The sequence below is a fragment of the Prinia subflava genome, chromosome 4 (assembly GCF_021018805.1).
Source record: "Prinia subflava isolate CZ2003 ecotype Zambia chromosome 4, Cam_Psub_1.2, whole genome shotgun sequence".
Taxonomy (NCBI): domain Eukaryota; kingdom Metazoa; phylum Chordata; class Aves; order Passeriformes; family Cisticolidae; genus Prinia; species Prinia subflava.
Genome location: NC_086250.1, coordinates 73,280,464 through 73,291,602, shown reverse-complemented (window position 1 = coordinate 73,291,602; position 11,139 = coordinate 73,280,464). Strand labels below are relative to the sequence as shown.

The 11,139-nt window shown below is 62.7% G+C and overlaps 2 protein-coding genes across 2 annotated transcripts in view; one reads left to right on the top strand and one right to left on the bottom strand.

Annotated features, from left to right (window-relative positions):
• The first annotated feature begins 1,404 nt into the window (after window positions 1-1,404).
• Window positions 1,405-2,852, top strand: LOC134550461 (uncharacterized). The gene is made up of 2 exons (XM_063397176.1): window positions 1,405-1,990; window positions 2,052-2,852. Exons 1-2 carry the CDS (start codon window positions 1,578-1,580, stop codon window positions 2,587-2,589), a joined length of 951 nt encoding a protein of 316 aa, XP_063253246.1. The 5' UTR covers window positions 1,405-1,577; the 3' UTR covers window positions 2,590-2,852.
• Window positions 2,853-6,042: 3,190 nt separating this feature from the next.
• The window catches only part of SHANK3 (SH3 and multiple ankyrin repeat domains 3), a 77,074-nt gene continuing 71,977 nt past the window's right edge, over window positions 6,043-11,139 (bottom strand). The window contains exon 10 of the mRNA XM_063395013.1: window positions 6,043-7,659. Coding sequence (XP_063251083.1) covers window positions 7,113-7,659 — 547 coding nt within the window. The 3' untranslated portion in view covers window positions 6,043-7,112. The remainder of the gene's footprint in view (window positions 7,660-11,139) is intronic.

The window sequence follows — 11,139 nt, the reverse complement described above, 5'->3', positions numbered from 1 at the left end:
CTGGACGGGGGACAGGGATGAGTGACAGGGGCGACAGGAACGAGCAGTCCGGGAGACAGGATGAGTGGCACAGGGGACAGGATGAGTAGTGGCACAGGGACAGGATGAGTGGCACAGGGGACAGGGATGAGAGGAGCTGGGGACAGGGATGAATGGGATCGGGGGACAAGGATGAGCAGGGTTGGGGACAGGAATTAATGGGACAGGGAACAGGGATGAGTGGCACAGGGGACAGGGATGAGTAGGACAGGGATGAGTGGCACAGGGATGAGTGGCACAGGGGACAGGGATAAACGGGACAAGGGGACAGCAATGAACGGGACAGGGATAAATAGGACAAGGAGTAAACGGGACAGGGGACAGGGATGAGTAGGGCAGTGGGCAGGGACAAACGGGACAAGGGGACAGGGATGAGTGGCACAGGGGACAGGGATAAACGGGACAGGGATGAGTGGCACGAACGCAGGGATGAGTGGGGTGGGGGACAGGGATGAGTGGCACAGGGGACAGGGGTAAACCGGGCAAGGGGACAGGGATAAACGGGACAGGGATAAACGGGACAGGGATAAACGGGACAGGGATAAACGGGACAGGGGACAGGGATAAACGGGACAGGGATAAACGGGACGGGGACAGCAGGACGGGGATCCTGCGGGGACAGCCCGGGCAGGTCTGCGGCAGCCCCGGGCGGGGCCGGGCCGGGCAGCGCGGGTGGAAGTCGCCTTCTCTGGCGTGGCGCCTGACTGGGACGAGCCGTGGTGTCCCCGCGGGGCGGGTGACACTCAGTGTTCGCCGACACAGGTACGGCTGCAGCTGCTTCAGCGGGAGCTGGGGGTGCCCGGGCGGGCACGGCCGCGGCTCCGCGGGCGCGGAGCGGGCACCGCCATTTCCGCCCTCCGCGGGCGCGGAGGAGGAGGAGGAGGAGGAGGAGGAGGGAGGGGAAGGCTCCTCCGAAATGGCGAGAAGGCGTCCAGCTCTCCGGTCCCAGAGCGAGCTTGGCGCGGAGCGGTTGCGCTCCGCGGGGTTTGGGCCTCTCGCGGCGAGAGGCGGCCGCGGGCGGGTCTCGGAGCGGCCCCAAAAACAGCTGCGGAACGGGGCGGAGACCCGGGGACGTCCGGCGGGACGGCGCCGGGCTGCCCGCGCTCAGGCCGCCACTGTCACCTTCCACCCGCGCCCCGGACGCCCGCGGGGCGCGCCCGAGGCGGGCGGCGCCGGGGGAGACCCCGCGACCCGAGGGACGCGGGGGCGGCTCCGGGCGGGGGGCACCGGGACAGCGGTGCCAACCGGGGGAGCCCGGGGCTGCCGGGGCTGCCGGGCTGCGGGGAGGGAGGGGAGGGACAGGGGAGGGACAGGAGGACGGGGACAGGGACAGACAGGGACAGGCAGGGAGGGCAGGCAGGGAGGGCAGGCAGGGAGGGCAGGCAGTGCCAGGCAAGGTGGGCAGTGCCAGGCAGGGTGGGCAGGGGCGGTCAAGCAGGGTGGGCAGGCAGTGCCAGGCAGAGTGGTCAGTGCCAGGCAGGGTGGTCAGTGCCAGGCAGGGTGGTCAGTGCCAGGCAGGGCGGTCAGTGCCAGGCAGGATGGTCAGGAGTGGTCAGTGCCAGGCAGGGTGGTCAGTAGTGGTCAGTGCCAGGCAGGGTGGTCAGTGCCAGGCAGGGCGGTCAGTGCCAGGCAGGATGGTCAGGAGTGGTCAGTGCCAGGCAGGGTGGTCAGTAGTGGTCAGTGCCAGGCAGGGTGGTCAGTGCCAGGCAGGGTGGTCAGTAATGGTCAGTGCCAGGCAGGGTGGTCACACAGGGTGGTCAGTGCCAGGCAGGGTGGTCAGTAGTGGTCAGTGCCAGGCAGGGTGGTCAGTAGTGGTCAGTGCCAGGCAGGGTGGTCAGTGCCAGGCAGGGTGGTCAGTAGTGGTCAGTGCCAGGCAGGGTGGTCACACAGGGTGGTCAGTGCCAGGCAGGGTGGTCAGTAGTGGTCAGTGCCAGGCAGGGTGGTCACACAGGTCGGCCCGTGCCAGGCAGAGTGGTCAGTAGTGGTCAGTGCCAGGCAGGGTGGTCACACAGGGTGGCCCGTGCCAGGCCGTGCCGAGCGGCAGCACCAAGGGACGAGGGTGGCACAGGCGGGAGCAGCGCGGCCGTGCAGGCTCTGAGGGGACCCCCGTGTCCCCAGGGCGGGGACAGCCAGGGCCGGGGGTGGCGCGGCCAAAGGGGGATCGGGATCTCCCCCGCGAGCGGCCTCGGGAAGCGACAGCCAAAGGAATTCCTGGGAATTCCTCAATTCCACAGCCTGGGAAGGAGCCCGCGCCATGCCACGCCACATTCCCGCGTGCGACATTCCCGCGTGCGACATTCCTGCATGCGACATTCCCGCATGCGACATTCATTCCGGGATGCGACATTCCCGCCGGGAATGCCGGGATGTGCGGCGGGCTCCGGCTCCATGCGGGGCTCGGGACAGCACCGGGGAGGGGGGCGGGGACACCGGGGAGGGGGGCGGGGACACCGGGGACAGAGGGGACACGGAGAGGAGGTGGCAGGGGAGGCACAGGAGGGTGGCACGGGATGGTCTGGGATGGGAACAGGGATGGGAGCAGGGATTTGAGTTGGGAACTGGGATGGGAACTGGGATGTGGGATGGGAGCAGGGATGGGAACTGGGATGTGGGAAGGGAACTGGGATGGGAACTGGGATGTGGGAAGGGAACTGGGTTGGGAACTGGGATGTGGGATGGGAGCTGGGATGGGAACTGGGATGTGGGATGGGAGCTGGGATGGGAACTGGGATGTGGGAAGGGAACTGGGATGGGAACTGGGATGTGGGATGGGAGCTGGGATGGGAACTGGGATGTGGGAAGAGAACTGGGATGGGAACTGGGATGGGAGCTGGGATGGGAACTGGGATATGGGAAGAGAACTGGGATGGGAACTGGGATGTGGGATGGGAGCTGGGATGGGAACTGGGATGTGGGAAGAGAACTGGGATGGGAACTGGGATGTGGGATGGGAGCTGGGATGTGGGATGGGAGCTGGGATGGGAGTTGGGAGGGGATGGGGTGGGGGATGGGACTGCCAGTCTGTCCCCGTGCCTGGAGTGTCCCGGGAATGCCGGACACAGCGCAGGCACAGGGCGAGGGTGGCACTGAGTGGGGATGGATTTGGGGACACATCTGGGATGGATTTGGGGACACATCTGGGATGGATTTGGGGACGCATCTGGGATGGATTTGGGGACGCATCTGGGATGGATTTGGGGACACAGCTGGGATGGATTTGGGGACATGGGATGGATTTGGGACACATCTGGGATGGGTTTGGGGACACAGCTGGGATAGATTTGGGACACAGCTGAGATGGATTTGGGGACACATGTGGGATGGATTTGGGGACATGGGATGGATTTGGGGACACATCTGGGATGGATTTGGGGACATGGGATGGATTTGGGGACATGGGATGGATTTAGGGACACAGCTGGGATGGATTTGGGACACATCTGGGATGGATTTGGGGACACATCTGGGATGGATTTGGGACACATCTGGGATGGATTTGGGACACATCTGGGATGGATTTGGGACACATCTGGGATGGATTTGGGGACACATCTGGGATGGATTTGGGGCACAGCTGGGAGGGCACAGCTGGGATGGATTTGGGACACATCTGGGATGGATTTGGGACACAACCGGGATGGATTTGGGGCACAGCTGGGATGGATTTGGGGACATGGGATGGGTTTGGGACACATCTGGGATGGATTTGGGGACACAGCTGGGATAGATTTGGGGACACAGCTGGGATGGATTTGGGACACATCTGGGATGGATTTGGGGCACAGCTGGGATGGATTTTGGGGCACAGCTGGGAGGGCACAGCTGGGTGGATTTTGGGGCACAGGAGGGTGAATTGCGGGACGGTGACCGTGGAGGGGGGGACCGGCACAGAGGACTCGGGGGCGAAGGTGACACTCGGTGACACAGCGGGGCTGGCAGGGCAGATCTGGGGACACAGGCGCTGGCTTGGCAGGGGCGGGGGGACACTGGCGACATCGCGGGGACTGCGGGGACACGGCCGAGGGGCAGGACCTGAGCTCGGCACTCCCGCCCCGCGCCCCCGGGGCTGGGGACGCCCGGCGGGGGCGGTGGCACCCGGGTGGCGCCGGGGCGGGGTCGGGCGGGTGTCCGGGCTCACCCGGCACTGGTTTATCCCGGGATTGGTTTATCCCGGGATTGGTTTATCCCGGGATTGGTTTTCCTGGCTGGTCGCTCCCCGGGCCGGCTCCGGGCCCGTCCCCGCCCCCGGGCGCCCGTCCCGGTTGGGGACAGCGGGGTGACAGCCGGGCACGGGGACGGGCCACGCACCCCCGGCGGCTGCCGGACAACTCCGGGCGTGGCCGCGGGGGTGGGGGCTCGGGGACAGGGAGGTGGCACCGGGGACCCTCCTGGGGACATCCCGGTGCCTGGCACAGGGCAGGGGACGTCTCGGGGACATCCTGGGGACATCTCAATGCCCTGACACAGAGCAGGGGACATCCCAGGGACATCCTGGGGACATCCCGGGGACGTCCCTGTGCCTTGACACAGGGCAGGGGACATCCTGGGGACATCCCAATGCCCTGTCACAGGGGAGGGGACATCCCAGGGACATCGTGGGGACAGCCCAGTGCCTCAGCACAGGGCAGGGGACATCCTGGGGACATCCCAGGGAGGTCCCAATGCCCTGACACAGGGCAGGGGACACCCTAGGGACATCCTGGGGACATCCCAGTGCCTTGACACAGGGCAGGGGACATCTCAGGGAGGTCCCAGTGCCCTGTCACAGGGCAGGGGACATCCCGGAGACCCTCCTGGGGACATCCCAGGGACATCCTGGTGACACCCCAGTGCCTGTCACAGGGCAAGGGACATCTCGGGGACATCCTGGGGACACCCCGGTGCCTGTCACAGGGCAGAGGCCGCCCCGGTGTCCCCGGGGAGCTCGGTGCCCTTTCCCCGGCAGGCTCGGGAGGGTTGGGAGGCGGGCGAGGCTCAGCACGGAGCTCCCGGCCCTCCCCTCTTAGCACCACGAGAGTTTTTTGTTTTTAATGCCTTCCTGGGGCTCTCGGCTTTTGGGAGCACCGGGCCCTCCCCTCCCGGCCAGCCGGGTGTGCCCCGGGGGACCAGCGGGTGACACCGGGGACCCCGGCAGCGCCCCCGGAGCCAGCGGTGTCCCCGAGGCCACCAGCGGCCCAAAAAGTGGGGACACAAGCCCTGGGGACCTCCCTGCTGTGTGCCTGGAAGACTCGGTGTGTCCCAAAACCCAAAGCTTGGGTTTGTTTATTTTATTTTTTTTTGTGTGTGTGTGTTTTTTTGTGATTCTCTGAATCTTTATAAATCCAGAGCGGCTGAAAGGAGCAGTTTCAGGGGGAATTTTTTTTTTTTGGGGGGAGGGGTTTGTGTGTGTTTAAAAAGCCTTTTTTTTTTCTTTTTTTTTTCTTTTTTTTTTTTTTTTGCACATTCATTCAGTCGCTTAAAAACTCCCGCGGGAGCGCCGGGAGCGTCTCCTCCAGTCCAGAGATAGGAATTGAGTTCTTCAGTTTTTTAGGAAAACCCTAACAAAAATCAGGTGGCTATAGCTCTGGAGATATAGATATATAGATATTCTCTCTTTCCAAATATAGAGCTGCTTAAAAAGATGCAAAAACCGGGGATGAGCGGGATTTTGGGGAGGGGGGGAGGATCCTGTAATTCGTTATCTCGTGGGGCTTATCAGCTGCTCTCTAGATAAATGCACGGAGATTAAATAATTTCCCATCAACGCTTCCCCCTCCCCCCCTTTGGATAAAAACAACACCCCAAGCCCAGAGGAAATCAAACCTTTCCCTCCCCCCGCCCCTCCCCTCAAACGTTGGCAAAGCGGGGTTTTTTTTGTGTTTTGTTCTGGTTTTTTTGCTGCGGGATCGGTGCCCCCCCGGCCTCCCGACATTCCCAAACATGCTGCGATCCATGCGCTCCTCGCTCGCTCCTCTCACCCGGCCGGGGCAGCAGCTCGGGGTCCGGGGGGGTCCGGGGGGTTCCGCCTGGCGGGGGGGGCTCTTCTGGCACGGCCTGGCACGGCTCGGGTGGCACGGCCGCCGCTGGAGCCTTCCCGGCCCTTCCTTCCTTCTTTTCTTCCTTCCTCCTTCCCTTCTTTCCGTCTTTTCTTCCTTCTTCCCTTCCTTTCTCCGGGAGCACCGCCGGGATGGCCCCGCTGGAGCCGCCGCCTCTGAGCCCAGCGGGGACACCTGGGGACACCTGGGGACACACCTGACCCTGCCAGGGACAGGACCTGGGGTGGGACAGGACCTGGGGACACCTCTGACCCTGCCAGGGACAGGACCTGGGGACACCCCTGACCCTGCCAGGGACACCTGGGGGGACCTAGGGCCACCTCCCGGTGGGGACAGGACCTGGGGACACCTCTGACCCTGTCAGGGACACCTGGGGGGGGACCTAGGGCCACCTCCTGGTGGGGACAGGACCTGAGATGTGACAGGACCTGGGGACACCTCTGACCCTATCAAGGACAGGACCTGGGGTGGGACAGGACCTTGAGCCACCTGTGACCCTGCCAGGGACACCTGGGGTGGGGACAGGACCTGGGGCCACCTCCCAGCCTGGCAGGGACAACTGTGACCCTGCCAGGGACACCTGCGGGGGGGGGGTGTCAGGACATGGGGCCACCTCTGACCCTGCTGGGGTCACCTGGTGACGTCAGGCCCTGAGGCCACCTCCCGGCAGGGCCACCTGGGCCACCTCTAGAGCCCGGCGGGGCCACCCGGGAGGTGCCACCTCCGCAGGTGCCACCCGCCCGCTCTCGCCACGGCCGGGGCAGCTCGGGGGCTCCCGAAAGCCACCCCGAGGTGCCACCGGCGCGGCGCTGTCCCCTGCTGTCCCCGCGGACGGAGCCGTTCGCAGGCCGGGCTGTCGGGGAGGAGCGGGAGCGAGGAGGAATCTCATGCAACATTCCTGCTCCGGAGGCGGCCGAGGGGGCTCCACACCCTCAGTGCGGCGCTGGCGGGAGGAGGAGGAGGAGGAGGAAGAATCCGGGTGGGTTTTCTTGGCTCGGGAATCACACCCCGCCCTCCCCGCGGCGGCTCCGGGCGCGGTCAGCTGTCCACCAGCTGCTTGAGCGCCCGCTCGATGTTCATGCGGTGCCCCACGCGGGTCACCCCCAACTCCACGAAGTCCTCCTTGGTCAGCGCGGGCAGGTGCGTGCCCTCGATCTCGTGGTCCTCGAACTTGTCGCGGTGCTCCACCAGGTTGATGCTCTCCAGCCAGTCCCCCACGTCGTACTTGTTCCACAGGTGCAGCGGCTTCTGCATGAAGGGCCGCGGCGGGTGCAGCGTGTGCAGCGCCGGCGACGGCGACGGCGACGGCGACGGGGAGCGGCTGCGGGCGCTGACGCTGCGCACCACGAAGCGCACCTCCTTGGGCTCGTGCGGGATGGAGAGGCTGGAGGATTTCAGGATGGTGGGGGGCGTCAGGCCGTAGGGCCGGACGGTGCTGAGGGGCTCGGGCCGCTCCAGCGCGGCGGGTTTGACGGGGCTGGGCGTGCGGCGGGTGACGGGGTAGCGGCTGCCGGGCCGCACGGTGAAGGTGGCGCCGGAGCTGCGCTGGGAGATGGTGCTGAGCTCGCCTAAACTACTGAAAAGTCTGCGGAGAGAGGTGGGAGAAAGGACAAAAAGAGAGAGAGAGAGAGAGAGAGGAGAGGGAAGGGGTGAGGCCAGGCCTGGGAACGGGGGCACGAGTCCAGCGGGGTCGGGGTGGGCTCGGGTGGGGCATCCCCGGTGCGGGGATGTCCCAAAGATTCCGGCAGCGCCTCCAGGGTGGGGGTTCCCGGCCGGTCCTGCCCTCCTGGCTCGGCTCTGTGCCCCCCCAAAATGTCCCCAGCCCTGGGGACAAGGACCCGGTGCCCCGCCCCCCATGGAACAGGAGCAACCCAGAGGAGAAAAGTTGGGATGAGAGGGAACCCTCCGGGGTTTTGACCCTCGGGACACCCCTGGTGACGTCACCTGGCGGTCAGTGTGGCGTGAGGAGCCCGGGGGTGGCCGGGCCGGTGTCCCCTTGGTGCTGGGACCCCCTGGCTGCGCCACCGTGGGAATCTTGGATGGGGACACGGCTGCTCACCTGGCATTGTCCCCATCCCGCCATCGTCCCCATGGGATGGACAAGGAACGGGAAAGGGAACGGATCTGACACCTGGGTGAGTCCCAGCAAACCAGAGTCCCCTGCTCTGGAGAGGCTGGGAGAGCTGGGAATGCTCTCCTGGAGAAGGGAAGGCTCCAGGGAGAGCTTCCAGAACATTCCAGGAGAGCTGCAGAGGGACTGGGGACAAGGGACAGAGGGACAGGACACAGGGAATGGCTCCCACTGCCAGAGGGCAGGGCTGGGTGGGATCTTGGGCAGGAATTCCTGCCTGGAATGGAATTGCCAGAGCAGCTGTGGCTGCCCCTGCATCCCTGGCAGTGCCCAGGGCCAGGCTGGACCCTGGGGCTGGAGCAGCCTGGGACAGTGGGAGGTGTCCCTGGAGGGGTTTTGAGGTCCCTCCCATCCCATCCCATCCCATCCCATCCCATCCCATCCCATCCCATCCCATCCCATCCCATCCCATCCCATCCCATCCCATCCCATCCCATCCCATCCCATCCCAGTTCCCATCCCTGCCACTCCACTTGTCCCCTCAGAACTACCCCATAAAATTCCCGCATCCCGGTGCCTCAGTTTCCCTGCCACTCCCCAGCTCGGCCTCCCCTCTCAGCTCCCTCCTGGAAAACCGGGATTCTCTGGAATGCTGCTGGGATCCACCATGGCCTTGAACGCCACCTCCTGCTTTTGGGAATGCTGATGATCTCCAAGGATCCCGTAAATCCACGGCTCCAAAGGGATGAGCTGAACACGGCTGAAGATCCACAGGATGAGCCACATTCCTGATAATTCCCACTTTTGAGCCACGTTCCTGAAAATTCCCATATTTGAGCCATGTCCTGAGAATTCCCACTTTTGAGCCACATTCCTGAGAATTTCTGTTTTTCTGCTTCCCTGGCACAGCAGAGAAGGAATCACCTCCGGGAAGCCCTGACACGGAAAAGCGGGATGTCCTCCATGGAACGGGAATTGCGGGAATTGTGGCCGTGTCCCACGTGGATCTGGGAGAGAAAGTTCTGGATTTGCTGGGAAACCCCCGGAGGTTGGGAAGGACCAGCCATAGGAAATCCGAAGGATCCGGGTGTTCCTCCCGAGCCCATGGATTCCCCTCTGGAATTCCAGGCATTCCGCATTCCCGCGTGGAGCCGCAGCTGGATCCCATCCATGCCTGGATTCCCGGCTCCTTCCTCTCCAGCCAGGAATCCCAACCCCGGCTCCGACACCTCCGGATCCGAGCTGGTTCCTCAGGGAGCTTTTCCAGGCTTTTAGGATCGTCCGTTTTCCCTCGAGGCAATCCCGAATCCATTTCCCATTCCCGGGCAGCTCCGAGGGGCGGCATTCCCGGCGCTCCAGGTTCCTCCAGGAGCTGGGATGGGGCAGCTCCTCCAGTGGGTTCCGACCCCACAAATCCCAACTGGGGCAGCTCCCAAGCCTGGATCATTCCTGGGATCACTGGGATCATTCCTGGGATTATGTGGATTGTTCATGGGATCACTGGGATCATTCCTGGGATCATTTGAATCATTGCTGGGATCACTCCTGGGATTGTCTGGATTATTCCTGGGATTGCTGAGATCATTCCTGGGATTATTTGGATCATGTGTGGGATTGCTGGGATCACTCTTGGAACCACTTGGATCATTCCTGGGGTTATCTGGATTGTTTGTAGGATCACTGGGATCATTCCTGGGATCATCTGGGATTGCTGGGATCATTCCTGGTATCACTGGGATCATTCCTGGGATCATCTGGGATTGCTGGGATCATTCCTGGGATCGCTGGGATCATTCCTGGAATCATTCCTGGGATCATTTAGATCGTTGCTGGGGTTGCTGGGACCATTCCTGGGATTGCTGGGATCGTTCCTGGGATCACTGGGATCACTCCTGGGATCGTTTGGATCGTTCCCTGTTCCTTGGCGAGGCTCCCGTGCTGCTGCTCTGGTGCTCCGTGGTGGCCCTCAAATCCTTGGAATTGTCTCCCACAGTTCCCATCGCGGATTCCAAAGGGGCTGTGACCACACCCACCGTTCTCCGACCTTGGGATGGAATTTTTTAAATTTCTTATGGATCTTCCTTCAGCTCTTCTTCCAATCCTCTTACGGACATTTTCCCAATCTTCCCATGGATCTTCCATCCAATTTTCCTATGGATCTTCCTGACTTACCCATGGATCTTCCTGACCTTCCCATGGATCTTCCATCCAACTTTCCCATGGATCTTCCTCTGACCTTCTCATGGATCTTCCTGACCTTCCCATGGATCTTCCTCTGACCTTCTAGAGATCTTTTCCGACCTTCCTGTGGATTTCTCTCCAACCTTCCAGTGGAGGTTTTTCCAACCTTCCAAAGGACCTTTTCCCAACCTCCCGATGGATCTTCCTCCGGCCCTCCTATGGATCTTCCTCTGGGATCTTCCTTCCAGTGGATCCTATGGATCTTCCTTCCTTCCTATGGACCTTCCTCCAATGCTGATCCCAAACATAACCCTAACCCTGATCCCGATCCTGATCCTGATCCTGATCCCAATTCTGATCCTAACCCTAATCCCGACCCTGATCCTGACCCTAACCCTGATCTTGACCCTGATCCCAACCCTGATCCCGACCCTGATCCCAGCACTGATCCCAGCCCTGATCCCGACCCTGATCCCAGCCCTGATCCCGACCCTGATGCTGACCCTGATCCCGACCCTGATCCCGACCCTGATCCCAGTCCTGATCCTGATCCCGACCCTGATCCTGACCCTGATCCCAGCCCTGATCCTGACCCTGATCCTGATGCTGACCCTGATCCTGACCCTGATCCTGACCCTAAACATGATCCTAAACTTGACCCCAATCCTGATCCTAATTCAGAGGTGATCCTGACCCTGATCCTAACCCTGATCTGGATCCTGATTCCAATCCTAATCCTAGCCTTGATCCAGACCCTGATCCCAACTCTAACTCTGATCCTGATCCCAATCCTCACCCTAACCCTGCCCTGGC

Coding starts and splice junctions, on each gene's coding strand:
- LOC134550461 (XM_063397176.1), top strand. CDS start 1,578: ATGGTCAGGAGTGGTCAGTGCCAGGCAGGGTGGTCAGTAGTGGTCAGT. Junction 1,991..2,051: donor CAGGCAGGGTGGTCACACAG/GTCGGCCCGTGC, acceptor GTGGTCACACAG/GGTGGCCCGTGCCAGGCCGT.